The sequence below is a fragment of the Meles meles genome, chromosome 3 (assembly GCF_922984935.1).
Source record: "Meles meles chromosome 3, mMelMel3.1 paternal haplotype, whole genome shotgun sequence".
NCBI lineage: Eukaryota > Metazoa > Chordata > Mammalia > Carnivora > Mustelidae > Meles > Meles meles.
This window is the reverse complement of record NC_060068.1, coordinates 34328634-34345477: the sequence shown is the minus strand read 5'-3', so window position 1 is coordinate 34345477 and position 16844 is coordinate 34328634. Positions and strand designations below refer to the sequence as shown.

The 16844-nt window shown below is 53.8% G+C and overlaps 1 protein-coding gene across 1 annotated transcript; it reads left to right on the top strand.

Annotated features, from left to right (window-relative positions):
- The first annotated feature begins 13385 nt into the window (after positions 1 to 13385).
- Positions 13386 to 16799, top strand: LTC4S (leukotriene C4 synthase). Its single transcript, XM_045999660.1, has 5 exons — positions 13386 to 13574; positions 15055 to 15154; positions 15270 to 15340; positions 15426 to 15507; positions 15682 to 16799. Exons 1-5 carry the CDS (start codon positions 13517 to 13519, stop codon positions 15821 to 15823), a joined length of 453 nt encoding a protein of 150 aa, XP_045855616.1. The 5' UTR covers positions 13386 to 13516; the 3' UTR covers positions 15824 to 16799.
- Positions 16800 to 16844: the final 45 nt, after the last annotated feature.

The window sequence follows — 16844 nt, the reverse complement described above, 5'->3', positions numbered from 1 at the left end:
AAAAAAATGTCAGGAAGAGGGGGTGCCTGGCTGGCTCCGTGGGCAGAGCATGCAACTGAGTTCAGGTCCCACTTTATGGGTGCAGACAGCACTTAAAAAGTAAGTACACGGCGCCTGCGTGGCTCAGTGGGTTGAGCTACTGCCTTCAGCTCAGGTCATGATCCTGGACTCCCGGGTGGAGTCCCCCATCCGGGTTCATTGCTTAGTGGACAGTCTGCTTCTCTCTCTCCTTCTGCCCCTCCCCCCTGTTCATTCTCTCCCTCTCCCCCTCCCCCTCCATTTCATGAATAAATAAATAAAATCTTTAAAAGAAAATAAGTAAATACACAGGTAGAGAATGTCAGTGAATGTCACCAAAAAGTCTCATTGGCCATGATATTTAAATCAGTATGTATATCATATTGTTACTGGAGAGAGAACCCGGCGGGAACTCAGATTTCGCTGCTCGCCGCCTGAAAAATCAATATGGGAGAGGAAAGGCTTTATTCAGGAAGCCGGCAACCTGGCAAGACGTGGACTACTGTCTCAGAGACCATTCCCCACACCCAGCCCCGCCCAAGGGAAGCTGGAGGGTTTTAAAGGGGGAAGGACAGAAAAAGGGGATGGGGGGTGTTGCACAGGAGAAGCAGGTGATCAGGAAGTTAGTCATCGGTTAGGTAGGTTAGTTAAGTCCTGCCTTGAAAAACCTTTCCTTTTTGAGGGGCCTGGGTGGCTCAGTGGGTTAAAGCCTCTGCTTTCGGCTCAGGTCATGATCCCAGGGTCCTGGGATCGAGCCCCGCATCGGGCTCTCTGCTCAGTGGGGAGCCTGCTTCCTCCTCTCTCTCTCTCTGCCTGCTTCTCTGCCTACTTGTGATCTCCCTCTGTTAAATAAATAAATAAAATCTTTTAAAAAAAAAAACAACCTTTCCTTTTCTAGGGCGCTTTGGGGCTCCCCTCTACTTGCTAGATGGGGATACTGCCTGATTCATGAATCATTTAATATTAAAGCCAGTGAAATCTTCACATTTCCTTGTTTGAATTTTGTTATTTTTTTTTTAAAGATTTTATTTATTTATTTGAGAGAGAGAGCATGAGATGGGGGGAGGGTCAGAAGGAGAAGCTGACTCCTCACTGAGCGGGGAGCCCGATGCCAGGCTCATTCCTGAGACTCTGGGATCATGACCTGAGCCGAAGGCAAATGCTTAACTGACTGAGCCACCCAGGCACCCCTCAACATATGTATGCATATATATATCATATGCACACCTGTTTCCCAGTTCTCTCCATCAGGAGGGTGTAGATGAAGTAAATGACACCCTGGCCAACCGTGGACAACATGGACATCCCAATAAATAACAAAGAAGTATAACCCTTGAGTAAAATATGAATTTTTAAATTTAAGAATTTATGAATTCATGCGGCGCCTGGGTGGCTCAGTGGGTTAAGCCGCTGCCTTCGGCTCGGGTCATGGTCTCGGGGTCCTGGGATCGAGCCCCGCATCAGGCTCTCTGCTCAGCAGGGAGCCTACTTCCCTCTCTCTCTCTCTCTGCCTGCCTCTCTGTCTACTTGTGATCTCTCTCTGTCAAATAAATGAATAAAATCTTTAAAAAAAAAAGAATTTATGAATTCATAATGATTCCAATACATACTCAAGTGGACGAGAAGGGAACGCTCTTTTTCACCAATGTAGAAAGAACGGAATTAGAAAATGACCATTGGGGGGGTGCCTGGGTAGCTCAGTGGGTTAAGCCGCTGCCTTCAGCTCAGGTCATGATCTCGGGGTCCTGGGATCGAGTCCCACGTCGGGCTCTCTGCTCTGAAGGGAGCCTGCTTCCCTCTCACTCTCTCTGCCTGCCTCTCTGCCTACTTGTGATCTCTCTCTGATAAATAAATAAAATCTTTAAAAAAAAAAAAATGACCATTGGGCTAGTAAGTGGCTCGGGCAAGGATCCCTAATGGTTGTTAAAACCAATCAGGGAAAGTTTGAGGAGTAACAGGATTTTTTTTCCTCAGAGCCTCAAGGTGTGACCCGACAAAAAGAAGTTTCAATGGGAAAAAGAGTTATGTTTTGTCAAAGATCAACAAAGCCAGGGTCGAGGTGCGGGAGGTAAAAACAGACCAGGGACTCCCACAGAGTCAGGGACTGAGAAACCGCAAGAAGCAGCTAAGATGGTTGGTCATTGTCATTGTCAAAGTCATGAGGTGTTTCGAAGTCAGGCTTCTCCTCCCTCCTGAGACAGGGAGACAGAGCCCCCAGCCTTCCTGAGGATGCCATTTCAGAGGGACATTTCAGAGAAGGGACTTATACAAAGGCTCTAAGAACGGGAGGTCAGGAGCCCATCTTCTGGGGCTGGCTGGAACAAACAGTCAATTCTTTCATTGACCTTTAACTTTGCCAGACTGGCACTCAAGGGGGCTGGGTCATCCCAGTGGCCCTAGGCTTAGGTCTTGGGCTGCCAGAAGCCGCAGCAGAATTTGGGCAAAGTCCATTAGTGCAAGGGATGTGGACAGAGTCGGCATGCGGAGAGTTCTTGCAGATCTCGCTTCACCCCAGAAAAGCCAGCGGACCCCATGTTAACAGCACAGTTCAAACATTTCCAGGAACAAGCCTTACTTGGTGGAGCATGTGACTCGATCTCTGGGGTGTAGAAATTAGTTAAAGTCTTCAGGGGAAGAAGAAAAAAACCCCAAAACACGAAACTTATCTTCAGGAACAGGACAGACTGACATCACGTATCTTCCTGACGGTTCCTCGAGAGGAACACAGCGCCTTTCCCCTGACTCTCTTGCTCAAAGCGCATGATCGATTGTCATTAGCGGAAACCTCACATAAACCCAAATCAGGAGATTTCTGCAAAAAAACTGGTCTCATGAAAGATAAACATATGTGAACTGATGAACCTTTCCAGACTAAAGGGAACCGAACACTCTTGACAGTGAAACACAGTGCCGAATCCTGGCATTTCTTTTGCCATAAGGCTAGGCATATCTCACGGAAGTCTGTTGATTCGATAATGATAGTGTCTTTTTTTAGTTTTTGTTTTATTTTTTAAAAAATATTTTATTTCTTAGAGAGAGAGAGAGAGCATGATCCGCGAGAAGAGGGACAAGCAGGCTCCCCGCTGAGCAGAGAGCCCGATGCGGGGCTCAATCCCAGGATCATGGGGTCATGACCTCAGCTGAAGGCAGACGCTTTACCCACTGAGCCACCCAGGGGTCCTCATGGATAAACTTCTTAGAGTGAAGTTCAGAGCTTGCGTGCACTGCAAGCCACTGTAAGGACTTTGAAGACACCGGCCTCTGGTCAAAAAGAGCCCCTCCCCAGACCAGTTCTGGCCAGCAGCTGAAAGAGGTGCCGGGCTGCCGTGGTAGACGACCCGGGCACTTCCACGTGCCCAGGACCCCATTCAGCCAATACCAAGCCTCTCTTCCCTTGTCTGCTGGTCCCGTTTTGACTTGTTCGGTCCCATAGAACCAGCTGAGATGACAGGCTGCTCTGGCCACATTCTCATTTGGTGCCCCAGTTTCCTGTGGCCCCATGGCCAAGTTTTGCTTCATTTTCGGAATGATGTACATTTCCTGGGGCCTCACTCCAGGGCCCTGGGGGTGGGCGCCAGGCTCCAACGGGGGCTTGCTAGAGATATGGGGCATCTTTTTCTCTATCACAGATACTTCTAGCCCCAGGGGTTATACTGGGCCCGGTGACCCAACAGGAGGGTGCTTGCTCCTTAGTCCTTGCTGTAGAGCCTCATCCTTACCTTAGGTCCTGCTCACAGCTGGCAGCCTTCTGTGACATCCAGTAAATGTGTCCCAGCAGGGTCCCCCAGTGTGGAATATACTGCATCCCAAACCCAGAGAGACCCACCACGTCTCTGTTCCTTCTCCCATTGGTGGGAATAACAGCCTGTACTTACGGAATGCCCGACAGGTCACTGAGGGGACGAGTCCTTGACCCCCCCGCCCCCAGTGTGCGTGTCTCACCAAGGCCACCCATGTCCTTGGCATTTCCTGCTTTTCTGATCAACCACTTGACGTCAACCGTACACTGGACGCATGCGGTTTGGGGGGAATGCCCAGAGCATTGAGGTCCCTCTGAACTGTGTTATGGCGGAGAGAGTGGGACAGTTGCAATAGTCCTGGGGTGAGAGAACACACTGTCCATCTCTTGCAAAGGCAAACTGCTTCCGAACCTCCTTTCCCATGGGAGTGGAAATGAGTGCAGCCAGCGGCTGCACATCAGCTACTCCAGCCTGCTGATACGCTCTGATAAGTATGTCACATCCGTCACCGCTGCTGCCGGGAGGGCAGGCTCCTCTGCTTTCTGCAGAGGCCAGCCTGGTGAGTAACATAGGGATGTGATGAGAGCCACCGCCCTCCAACTGTTAAAGGCTTTCAGCATGGCAATTTCCTCCCAGAGGCAATCTCGTTCTTGGTTTCCTCCTCCAATACCTCCTACTCTATAGGTCAAGGAGCCAGTGTATGAATCTGCCTGTGTCAGAGGCTCCCCGAGGCCAGCCCGGGTCCCATGATGTGCTGGGGGAGCCCCCAGGACTCAGCAGTAATGTTGCTCATAGTACAACTTCTTGCAGTCAGTAGAAGGCCATGCCGGATTCTGGCCAATGGATGCAGGGCAAAATCAGCAAAGGGGAGAAGGCGCATGGGCTGAAGACTAGGGAAGCAGACACTAGCTTCTGGAGTCATGCAGGACATGCTGCATGCCCCCAGCAATAAGATGTGATGACGCGTGTGAATTACCGCCAACTGGGAAAGCTCATCAGAGACTCAGCACCCCAAGGTTTTTACTAGGGGGCTGGTCATGTAGGTCTCATCCGTCTAGCATGAACCACAGTGCCAGATTCCCCAAAGGAGAGTAGATGCTCCCCATAAACCCAAATAGGTTAGGCACTGTTGAGCCATTAATCTCAGTTAATGGTGGGAACTCTCCCAACATCTTAAGTTAGCAGACATCAGCCGAGGGCCAGCCCCACAAGGACAACAGTGACAGCCACGTTGTGCAAACTCTATTTTTGCACAATGCCAACCGCCCTGTACAACCGGCTAATGACACAGCTAGGAACCAGGGAAATGACCCAGAGCCCTCAAGCCCGGCTCATTCACTGTGAAATGGAACTTGGCTAAGACTCCTTTTGGAAGGCCCAGAACACACTTGAGTTCGTTACCTGACTCTCCTTGGCCGCTGTGGTCTGGGATTGGTGATAAGAGATGCCATGATAGAACAGGGTGCCTGGGGAACAAATGGAATGATAGAGGCGGAAACACTAGAGCACAACACACACCTGGCAAAGGCCATGTGTCAATGACTGCCATGATGGTTCACAGGATCAAAATGGCAGGGTCTAGGGCACCCAGGTAGGTCAGTCAGTTAAGCTGCTGCCTTCGGCTCAGGTCATGATCTCAGGGTCCTGGGATTGAGTCCAGCATCGGGTTCCCTGCTCAGTGGGGAGTCTGCTTCTCCCTCTCCTTCTGCTTCTCCCTCTCCCTCTGCCTCTCCTTCTCTCTCTCAAATAAAATCTTAAAAAAAAAAAGGGTCTAGAGCAATCGCTCACAGAAAGTGGGGTTCCTAGTGACAAGAGTAACAGGCAGCTGATGGGGATACACTGCTTAACAGATACCATAACCAAAGGAGATCCAGAACAGACAAGCAGAAAAGCCAAGTTAGCCGAGCCAGTGGGAACACATGATCCCTTGCCCGTTTCCAGAACTAAATCAGTACTCAGACCCAGAACCCCACTGACTGAAGCAGAGGCCAGGTGTCCTTGTGAAAACCTTGCGATACTATGGCCAGTGTCCCCCCTCAATCCTCCCCTAAAGGGAACTGCCCTGTGTACTCAGGTCACCATGGGCTCACTATCAGTTCAGTGGTTTCTGGGGGGCGGGGCGGGGGGGGAACGGAAGGACAGGCCAGCTGGGCAGCCCTCTGTTTCCTCATTCGTAGCTCCGTTTCTTTGAGCACCCACTCCACACCAAGCCTGGGGGCCAGGCAGAGCACAGGTGTCTCCTCTCAGGCTCTCCTGGAAAGGTGCAGAGATAGAAAACCCAACTAGGAAAATGGAGAGGGACAAGGGAAGCCAGGGAAGGGTCTTAGGAGTCCTGGCGGGTGCCTAAGCGTCCCCAGCACCCAAAGGGCATCATGCTGAGGAAGACCCAGTTCAGAGCCATGAATCAGTGAGGGGCTGTGCTGGTGGAGTGTGGGCTGGGGGCAGGCTGGGCTGAAAGTCTAGAGCAAGAAGTGCCAGCATCAGAGATCCTTCCTTCCTTCCTCCTAAAGCTTACAGTGGTGACCTGTGGAATTCATGTCCCTTCTGATGTGAAGGGCACACGGCACTTCTGTGGCATTCTTGTCAAAACTGAGTCTGAACTCAGTCTAACACGTGACAACATCAGAGTGGCAGTCCTCAACAGTGCTGAAATCGTAAAAAGACAGGCTGAGGGACCGTCCAGTTGTCCCAGCCTGGAGTAAGCTAAGGACACATGATCCTCCATCGGATCCTGGACCAGTAAAAGGACATTATGGGACAACTATTGAAATCTGGATAAGGTCTATTGATTAAGAGTCCTGGATCAATATTACAAAATTACCTGGTTGTAATCATTATGCCGTTGTTACGTAACATGCTAGCATTTGAGGAAGCTCGGTCAAGCACATACACACATTCTTTGTATTATGCATAAAAACAACTGCACGGAGGTATATAGCTGGCACTTGAAAAACACGGGTTTGAACCGCACAGGTCCACTTAGATGCAGATTTTTTTGATAAATACAGTACAGTTCTGTAAATGTATTTTCTCTTTCTTATGACTTTCTCTTTTTTTTTTTTTTAAAGATTTTATTTAGGGGTGCCTGGGTGGCTCAGTCGTTAAGCGTCTGCCTTTGGCTCAGATCATGATCCCAGGGTCCTGGGATCGAGCCCCGCATTGGGCTCTCTGCTCAGCGGGGAGCCTGCTTCTCCCTCTCCTACTCCCCCTGCTTGTGTTCACTCTTCCATTGTGTTTCTCTTTGTCAAATAAATAAAATCTTCAAGAAAAAAAAAAGATTTTATTTTATTTTATTTTATTTTTTTAAATATTTTATTAATTTGACAGAGAGAAATCACAACTAGGCAGAGAGGCAGGCAGAGAGAGAAGAGAAAGCAGGCTCCCCGCGGAGCAGAGAGCCCGATGCGGGGCCCGATCCCAGCACCCTGGGATCATGACCTGAGCCTAAGGCAGAGGCTTTAACCCACTGAGCCACCCAGGCATCCCAAGATTTTATTTTTAAGTAATCTCTACACCCAACGTGGGGCTTGAACTCACATCCTTGAAATCCTAAGTCACACGCTCTATGGAGTAAGTCAGCCAGGCGCCCCCTTGTGATTTTCTTAATAATTTTCTCTAACTTTATTGTAAGGCTATAGTATATAAGACATGTAAAACACAAAATACAAAATACATGTTAATTGATTACATTATGGGTAGGGCTTCTGGTCTACCATAGGCTGTTAAAGTTAAGTTTTGAGGGAATTATACTCAGATGTTTGACAGTTGGTGCGTTCATTGTTCAGGCATCAACTAACTTATATACCACAAAACTTGCCCATTTTAAGGGTACCATTCAGTGACTTTTAGTAAATGTACTGAGCTGTGCGAACATAATCTGGTTTTAGAATGTCTTCATCCCACCCCGAGCCCTGGACTCCCAGTGATCTACTCTCTGCATTTTTTGATTTGCTTTTTCTGGACATTTCATGTAAAGATCATATAATATATGGCCTTCTGTGTTTGGTATAACTTAGTATAATGGTTTTGAGGCCTTTGTCCCATTCTGGTGGGACAGTTGGTGTATGTTAAATAAGGTCTGTAGAATGACCAGTGACAGGTTTGTATCCATAGTAATTTCTCAGTTGACATAATGGAATTATGGCTTACCAGATTTTAACATTAAGGGAAGTTGGGCGAAGGGTATCTGGGAACTGTGTACTATTTTTTGCAACGTTTTGGGTAAGTAAAATAATCTTAACATCTTTTTTTTAAAGTTTATTTATTTAAGTTATCTCCATACCCAGTGTGGGTCTTGATTTCACAACCCCAGGATTTGGAGTCATGAGCTCCAGTCGACTACATCAGCCAGTCGCAGCAGCCCCCCTCTCACTCCCCTCAACTCCGCTCCCCTTTTTTTATTACTTTCTTAAATTTAGCTTAGCGTCTGAGTTCTGCACGCTTACCACGGTCTGTTGTTCTGAAGTTGTGGTTTCTTCTCAACAAAATGGCTCTGTTGGCTCTTCCTTTCCTCAGAGGTCCTCGATGAACTCAGCTTCCAGAATGTACCTCAGGACCCCTGTAGGAGAGGTAGCGCAGAGGGGATGGTCCAGGGTCACAGAGACGTGTCCTGCAGGGGCTCAGGGAGGGGCTTTTCCACTTCCTTCATGATATGAGCTTAGGGCTGCCCAGGAGGGTGGCCATGCCCAGAGGGGCCTCTGGCGACACCTCGGTCAGCTGGAGCAGGCCCAGCCCAGGCAGGGCCCTGAGAGGCTTGGTGAGGGCAGGGAGGGAGGTGCAGATGGGAAGGCCTGGGAAGAGCTCCAGGGGTGGAGACCCTAGTTATGGCCTGGACCTCTGCCCAGGGACTTCCTCAGAAGCTGCTTGGGCTAGGCCTCAGCTTCCTGTTGCCAGGGCAGGGGATCGGCTTGGAGGGGAGGATGTCTGGGCCTCAGAGGAAATGAGGCTTTGGCAGAAGGGATCCCCTGAAATGTGTGGAGACCCACAGACACACACATGAGCTCCCACATGCAACAGGCACAGAGGCCCCAAGGGACACACACCATGCCTGCTCACAGACACGCATGGTCCTCGCAGTCAGCCCTGAGGGGGTGGGAGAGGAGGCCGGAGCAGAACCACTTTCAGGGAGTAAGGGGGCTGAGCGGCAGAGAGAGAGTGAGCGAGCTGGAGGACACATCTCCACCCCTGAGCACCCACTCCTGTAATTGGCAGAGCTGGTCTAAAGCAGGGCACCGGCATGGAGCCTCACCCCTGTCGCCAAGGAGCCTGCAGCGCCCCCCTGGGGAGCAGCTGGTTCCTGGGGCCCTGATGGCAAAGGGCATTCCTTGGGCACTGGCCAGGCCAGGAGAGGGGTGAAAGGGGCTCTTAGGGAGCCCAGCAGACTACGAAGCTCTCAGGCTAAAACCCATGCTTGGGGGGCAGCAAGGAAAGATGCCAGCTGGGTTGTGGAGTTATTCTTAGAAAATATATCGTAAGCCCTAAGGGACGAGTGTGGGAGTGTCAGCAGCAGTCCAGTTCTCGGGCTGTTGAACGCAGTGGCCCCTGGGAGCAGGATCCCACAATCCCCAGGGGCAGGGCATGAGTTAGGAGCTAGGAAGGAATGTAACTTCAGTCCTCCCTTTCTGCACCAGGAGATTGCTAGCACGAACATCCGCTCCTCCCTTATCCCAGGACAGACTCCCTACGTGCCCATGCCTAGGGAAGAATGCAAGCCCACTTCCAGATATTTGCCCCTTTTACTCCTTTCCCACGCTTGGAGGCATCTGTCCTTGCTTTTCTGATAAAAAATAAGTAAGTAAGTAAGTAAATAAATAAATAAATAAAAGCTCTGTGTGGGATTCAGCAGCAGATGCTCCCCCTAGCAGAGGCAGCCCTGCATGGCTGCTCAGGTTGGTGACTGAGAATTTTCTTTCAGTGCACAACGACATTTGGCGCTTGGACATCTTCAGGATCTGGTAAGAGTCCTCGTCTGCACATCACTCCTCAAGCCCTAGAAAGGGAGAGGACGTCCGCTCATCCAGGTAGGAACTACACACACTCGATGTCTGTGACGGAGTAACCATTGACCTCATTTTTTCTCTATTTTGTGCAGTATTTACTTTCTATTTCATCCTGATCTATTTTTCTGTCTGTTATAAACTTGTCAGTCATGGGAATATATTTAAGGAAGGAACAGGTTCTCATAAAAAACAGCTACAGGGCGCCTGGGTAGCTCCGTGGGTTAAGCCGCTGCCTTCGGCTCAGGTCATGATCTCAGGGTCCTGGGATCGAGTCCCGCATTGGACTCTCTGCTCAGCAGGGAGCCTGCTTCCCCCTCCTCTCTGCCTACTTGTGATCTCTCTCTCTCTGTAAAAAAATAAATAAAATCTTAAAAAAAAAAAACCAGCTACATATACCACTACATTCTATAGGATGCGAAGGAAAGAAGATTTGACACAGTTGTTGTGTCTAATATATCAACATTGCCTAGGGCACCTGCTTGAAGGCTCTTTCAATTGAGGACTGAGAACACATGGGCAAAAGGCTAAAAGATGCATTGGGACCTCTTAAAATTTCTCATTTGGATCCATGGAATCTTTACCCGATTGCTATCCACTCTTCGCAGAAAAAAAAAAAAAAAACAGCTAAAACTAGTTGGCAGGACTTTATTCCTCCCCCTTTCAAATCTGGCCCCCACCGTCCCCAGTCGCAACAACAGCCCCTAGCACCCCACCAGAGGCTCCAACATTATCCCCTAATAAATTGCCTCATCCTCCGCCCTCTCTAAGGGCAGAAAATAAAGCTGTCGGAGAGAGTGCCTCCTTTTCCATAAAAAGAAAAAAAAAGTTATAGAAAGCCCCAAAAGCCCCCAAACAAGAAGGCTTTATTGGAGCATTTTCTGTCCTTTAAGCCCAGGCCTGGCTCTCAGTCCGATTGTCCGGGCCATGGCAAGGGGGATCTTGCCTATAATAACTGGTCTATGCTTTACAAGAGAGAGAAAAAGAACAAATCGGTTCGTAGGTATCCCCTTGGCAGCTATTTTAACTATGGCCGCTGTTTTGGCCACTGCTGCCGCATCTTTTCTACCTCCAAACTGCACAACAAATGCATTCATATATGCGAAACACTACAACTAATTTAGAAGAACAGGTCAAGATTGAGCCACACCATTTCAGCTAGACGGCAGGCTCTCGAGGCTGCTGTAGTCTAGGTAGGAGCGGGCTAGATCCCAAGGACTCTGGACCAGATCCCAGTGAACTCCTGACTCTTTCCTCCCACTGCGTTACTTCAATTCCCTATAACGAGACTTGGGGGCAATTGAAGACTCATCTTTATCAAGCCTTTTCCTCCTCTTTGAATCTCTCCATTGAAAATTTGAAACTTGGGTTATAAGCACAACTACGTGAAAGTCAATAAGCTATCATGAAGAATGTCAGGGACGTTTCTGTGTGCTCAGTCCAGAAAAAAAAATTGGTTCCTTGGGTTCAATTTCCACTCTCGGTTTGACGTGGTCATACTGCTTCTAATGATCTCCTTTCTCATTATAGTTGTCGAGGGAAGGGGGAACTGTGGAATTATTCTTAGAAAATATATCGTAAGCCCTAAGGGGTGAGTGTCAGCTGCGGTCCTGTTCTCAGCTGTTGAATGCAGTGGCCGGGTGGGAACAGGATCCCATGATCCCCAGGGACAGGGCATGAGTTAGGAGCTAGGAAAGAATGTAACCTCAGCCTCCTCTTTTTGTACCTGGAGATTGCTAGCACTACCATCTGCTCGTCCCTTATCCCAGGACTGACTCCCTGAGTGCCTACGCCTAGGGAAGATATTTGCCCCTTTGTACTCCTTTCCGTGGTTGGAGACATCTGTCCTTGCTTTCTGATAAAAAATAAATAAAATAAAAACTCTGTGCGGGATTCAGCGGCAGCTGCTCTTCCTGGCAGAGGCGGCCCAGCACAGCTGCTCAGGTTGGTGACTGAGAACTTCATTTCCATGTGCCACGACACTAGGTGGCAAGGACAGAGTTCCTGGGTCCCAGGACGCTGACATGTGGAGACTCCTCCAGAGCAACCAGGCAGAGGGTGCCAGGGTTTCACAACGGCTCAGGACTAAATGCAGTAGTGGTGGGCCCAAGGACCCAGCCACTCCATCCCTCCTGCAGCCGGGCCTGCCTGTGCGTGCGGCCTTGTCAGCTCCTGCCCATGTGCTCCTATCAGGCTGGGCTCTGCCATTGTTGACCAAACCCAGCTCCAACCAGCCCTAGCCAAAGGAAGAAGTGGCTGCCCTATGAAATGGTAAGGCTGCCCGGCTAGAGGGTCGCTCTGGGCAAGTTGGCCCTGGGGCTCCAGGACATCAGTCACCTCCTTCCTCCCAGTGTGGCCTCGTGTTGGCTCTCTCCTCCTCGGGGTGGCCAGTGGCCATAAAGGGCCCTCAGAAATCTTCCTCCCCTCTATGAGTTCCGTTTCCCAAAGTTCTAAGGAAGTTTCCGGAACTGCATCTCACTCTTTTGAATTAGCCTCGGCCAGCACAGTCAGTTCTGACTCACAAGTCCATCCCTCAGGCCTGGGTGGGGTGGCAGGCAGCTCTGTCCACACCATAGGACCTGGGAAGATGAAGGGATGGGATCTTCCAAGGGAGGGATGCTGGGCAGGTGGAAACAGCAGGTGACCATTCTAGGGTCAGAGCCCCAGGAGAGGATGGGCTCAAGGATCCTGAGGGGTCTGACCCACCGTGCCAGGCTAGCAGGGTCGTCTTCGGGGTGGTCTGTGTGCACGGAGCCCAGGCAGCTGTGAGGCTGGCAGACATCAGGTTTCCTGAGGGGAGCAGGGACGTGGCTGTGCCCAGTGTGGTCTGGGTGCAGGGACAGTCCTGCATCAGGGTTCCATGTTCCATCACAGCCCTGGTTGGACGGTGGGGGAAACAGGTACGTGGGCATGTATGGGTGGGGGTAGGGTGGGGCTGGGAACCCTTGAGGAGCCTGTGACCTGTGCCCCGATGAGAGATGACTGGGGCAGGGCAGGGCTCGGAAGGTGGCAAGGGGTGGATTTGACAATGAGAAGGACTTGATGGTCAGTGGAAAGTGATAGCCGAAGGAGGGAGTTTGGGGGGGGGGGTGTTGAGGAGGACCCTCTGGTTTCCTGGGACTGGACTCAGGACAAGGGGAGGTCCGGAGAGCCAACGGGGACCTGCTGCAGGTGCAGGGCCTGGAGGACGCTGGGTGGACAAGGGAGCCAGGCCCACCCAAGGCTGCAGGAGGCTCGGGCAGATGCCTGGGGCTCTGCCAGCACAACGCTAGGCACAGAAGAGGCAAGAATGACCGGGAAGGGGCGCCTGGTGGGGCCTCAGTCCATTAAGCCTCTGACTCTTGGTTATGGCTCAGGTCATCTCAGGATCATGGGACTGAGCCCCACATAGGGCTCCTCGCTCAGTGTGGAGTCCGCTTGTCCCTCTCCTTCTGCTCTCCCTCTCTCAAATAAATAAGTAAAATCTTAAACAAAACAAAACAAAAGAATGATTGGGAGGAAGTGGCCAGGCTGCCCCCAGGCCGCTGCTCCATCCTTCCCTGGGCTCTGTCTGGCCCTGGTTTCCGCCTGCTCAGGCTTCTGCCCTTTCACTGGCTGTGGTCACGCCCCTCCCGCAGGCCCCCTCCCCTGAGAAGGGGCGGGGAGAAGGGCCAGTCTTCCTTTCGGGGCCAGCCTTTTGAGAGAGCCAGCGGACTGAGGCTGAAAAGAGCTCCGCGGTGACTCTCTTCACACACCAGCCTGGGCCGGTAGAGCTCCAGCACCATGCAGGACGAGGTGGCTCTTCTGGCTACTGTCACCCTCCTGGGAGTCCTGCTGCAAGGTGAGATGGCTCCTGTTTGGGGAGGTGGATGGGCTCTGGACTCCTGCAGCCTGCCTTCTGCCCTCCAGACCCTGGGGAGGGGCTGGACTGCCCGGGGAGGGGGGATGGTAGGGGCAGAGGCAAATCCTGGAGCGCCCAGAGTCCTGGGGCCCCAAGCCTTCTGGCCGCAGTTGAAGGCTGAGAAGCTTGCATGGTTCTGGCTGTGGGTCTCAAAGAGGGGCAGCTGTGGGCCTGGTACAGCCCTGCTCCAACGGATCCTGCCCTTGTCCTCTTCCTCCCTCTTCCTCTCACACTGTCCTCTTTCTGGGGTTCCCAGGAGGACCCAGCTCTGCCTTCAAAGGCATCCTCTCTATTCTGGGATCCACATAGAGCTGGACAGGGTTGGAACCTGCTTCCTGAGCCCCCAAAGGGGCCTATGTGGTGGCCTTTTAGGTTAGCCCTAGAGGACACATTCCCAAGCTAGGTATCCTTGCCACTTGGGACACCGTGACCCCACGCTGTGGGACAAGGCATAGCCTGGGCAGAGGCCCTGCTGAGGGGCTGAATTGATCTCCTGCTTCATGAGCAAGCTTGTCTCTTAGCCCTCCTCATGCAACCACAGGGCCTCCTCCAGGTCCTACACTGATGGTAGGCATGCCCTCGGCACCCACAGGGCACCTGGGAAGGTATATGGCACCAAGGACACCAAGGCCACAGGAGTTGCTGGAAGACAGCTGGTGACAAGCAGCACTGGGGCTGTGTGTGTGGTGGGGTCCCCTGTGCATGCAGATCCTCTGGGGCCAGGCCACCCTCCACAGCCACCCATGCTGAAATGGAGGGAGACAGAGCCCCAGGAGGCCCCGGGTGGGACTAGAAGTGTCCCAGCAGCAACCACCTGGGGGGTGGGGAGGGAATGTCAGTCAGATTTAGGTTGGGGTCCAGAACACCTGAACAGAGAAACTAAGGCAGGAGGCTGGCCTGATGAAGGAAGGGTCAAGAGATCCTCCCCGCCTAGTGGGCCCTGTAGGTGGGGACCAGAAACTGTAGATGGCAGAGTGTATACTCTCCTGTACCTGGAAGGATGAGCCACCTCTGTCTTCAAGCCCCAGTTGTGTGCCCTCTTCAGGGACCCCCAAAGTCAAGGTCCGTGTCTAAAGAGTAGGAGCTAGTCATTTGCCTGTGTTTTGCAAGTCAAAGGATTCAGGAGCCAAGTCCTGAGCTTCCGGTCCCTCCCCAGTACAGATGTGTCTGGGGAGGTGGGGGGGGGGGGTGGGGGGTGGGGGGACAGGGCTTCTTGGCATCCCAGGCCCTCACCCTGCCCTCCCTCTTGAACAAGGGGTGGGGGCGAGAGAGCCCCTTAGCTGGCCTTTATTTTCCAGGAGAGCTTTAAAGGGGAGTCGTGACAAGGTCGGAGTGGAGAGGGCGGGGAAAAGGTGGGAACCGACAGAGGGTGCGGGCCTCCGGGCAGCCAGACCTGACTCCCGCCCCTTCTCGCCCCCAGCCTATTTCTCCCTGCAGGTGATCTCCGCGCGCAGAGCCTTCGGCGTGTCTCCGCCGCTCACCACCGGGCCGCCGGAGTTCGAGCGCGTCTACCGAGCCCAGTGAGACTTGGCGGGAGGGCGCGGGGCAGGAAGGGAGCGAGCCCCGGCCGCAGCAGGGTCAGACCTCCCGCCCCCGCCTCCGCCGGCGCGCTTATACCGCCCGCCCCCACCGCAGGGTGAACTGCAGCGAGTACTTCCCGCTGTTCCTGGCCACGCTCTGGGTCGCCGGCGTCTTCTTTCACGAAGGTCTGCGCTCCGGACAGGCGCGCCCGCCCCGCAGCCCCGGGTCCCGCGCCCGCCGGCTCACCTTGCCCCGCCCGCCCTCCCCCAGGTACCGCGGCCCTGTGCGGCTTGGTCTACCTTTTCGCGCGCCTCCGCTACTTTCAGGGCTACGCGCGCTCCGCGCAGCAAAGGTGAGGACCCGGGAGGGGATCGCGGGAGAGCGCCAGGGGCCGAGGAAGCTAGGACCGGACGGGGCGGGTCGGGGGGCTTTTGGGAGGGGTCTGACGGCCCGGGCAGGTGGGCAGGGCGGGGCCGCTGGCGCCCGCCCCCGCCGAGCTCCGCCCCCCGCTGAGCCTTGCCCGCAGGTTGACCCCGCTGTACGCGAGCGCGCGCGCGCTCTGGCTGCTCGTGGCGCTCGCGGCGCTCGGCCTGCTCGTCCACTTTCTCCCCCGCGCGCTGCGCGCCGCGCTCCTGGGACGGCTCGGGAAGCTACTGCCCAGGGCCTGAGATGGAGGACGCCTGGTCAGCGGAACCGGAGAAGGGCCGGAGCTTCCGGGAGGACAGGGGAGGGGTGCTCGCCCCATCTCAGTGTCCAATTAAAGTGTCGATGGCTGGACCACGGACGCATTCTCTGGGTCGGAGGGGTTCCCGCGCCGCGTGCTGTGGAGCCCAGCCCTGAGCCGCGGCGGCCGGTGGGCTTCCCGGAGGGTGGGGTGCTGCGGAGGGACAGAGCCCTCTCCGGCCCTGGGGCCGCCCTTTTCGCCGGGGTTCACCCCACGGCTCCTCTTCCCTGCGTTCAACGCTTTCCTCGCCTGTCCCCTCCTCTGAGGCCTGCTGCCTCTTCACTGTCCCCCCGCCGCCCTCTTCCTCGTCGCCTGGCTTTCATAGCTGACACCAGGGCCATTTTCCGGTCAGCACTCGGTGCCTGGCGTCCAGCACGGTGTAGATGCTCAGGCACCCTGCCGTGCAGCCGTGGGGGCGACGACCAGTGCAGGCAACGACCAGTGCAGGCAACATAGCTGTGACAGGAGCTCTGGGGGGCGGGAGGGACGCCCGGGTGCCTCGGGTGACCAGACCTGGGCAAGGCCTGCTGGCCGGACAGCGTCCCTAAAGAGGAAATTTTTTAGCCGAGTCTGCAGAAGAGAGGAGCTTTCCAGGCAGGGCAGCCGCGCGTGCACGGGCCCCAGCGTGGGCGGGAGACCCTAAATATGTCCGATACGGGGGGGGGGGGGCGTGGCGGAGTGAGCGGGGGCCTTGGGGACCGAAGACGAGGGCAGGGCTGGCACTCACGAAGTTGGAGATCCGGGATGCCTCGCGTTTGAGAGGAGCAGGCGGTTGGAGCGGGATGATGGGTGTTACGGGGCGTGCTTGGCTGGGGGCGGGGGCAGTCGTCCGGAAGCGGAGGCGGCTTTGGGCTCCCGGCCCGGGATTCCGCGCCGCCTCCACCCGCGAGTCACCGCTCCGGAGGCCCGGGACCTCGGGGAAGCGCGGCCGAGGTCCTGTGGAGCTGCGGGGCGGGCGGAGGTGG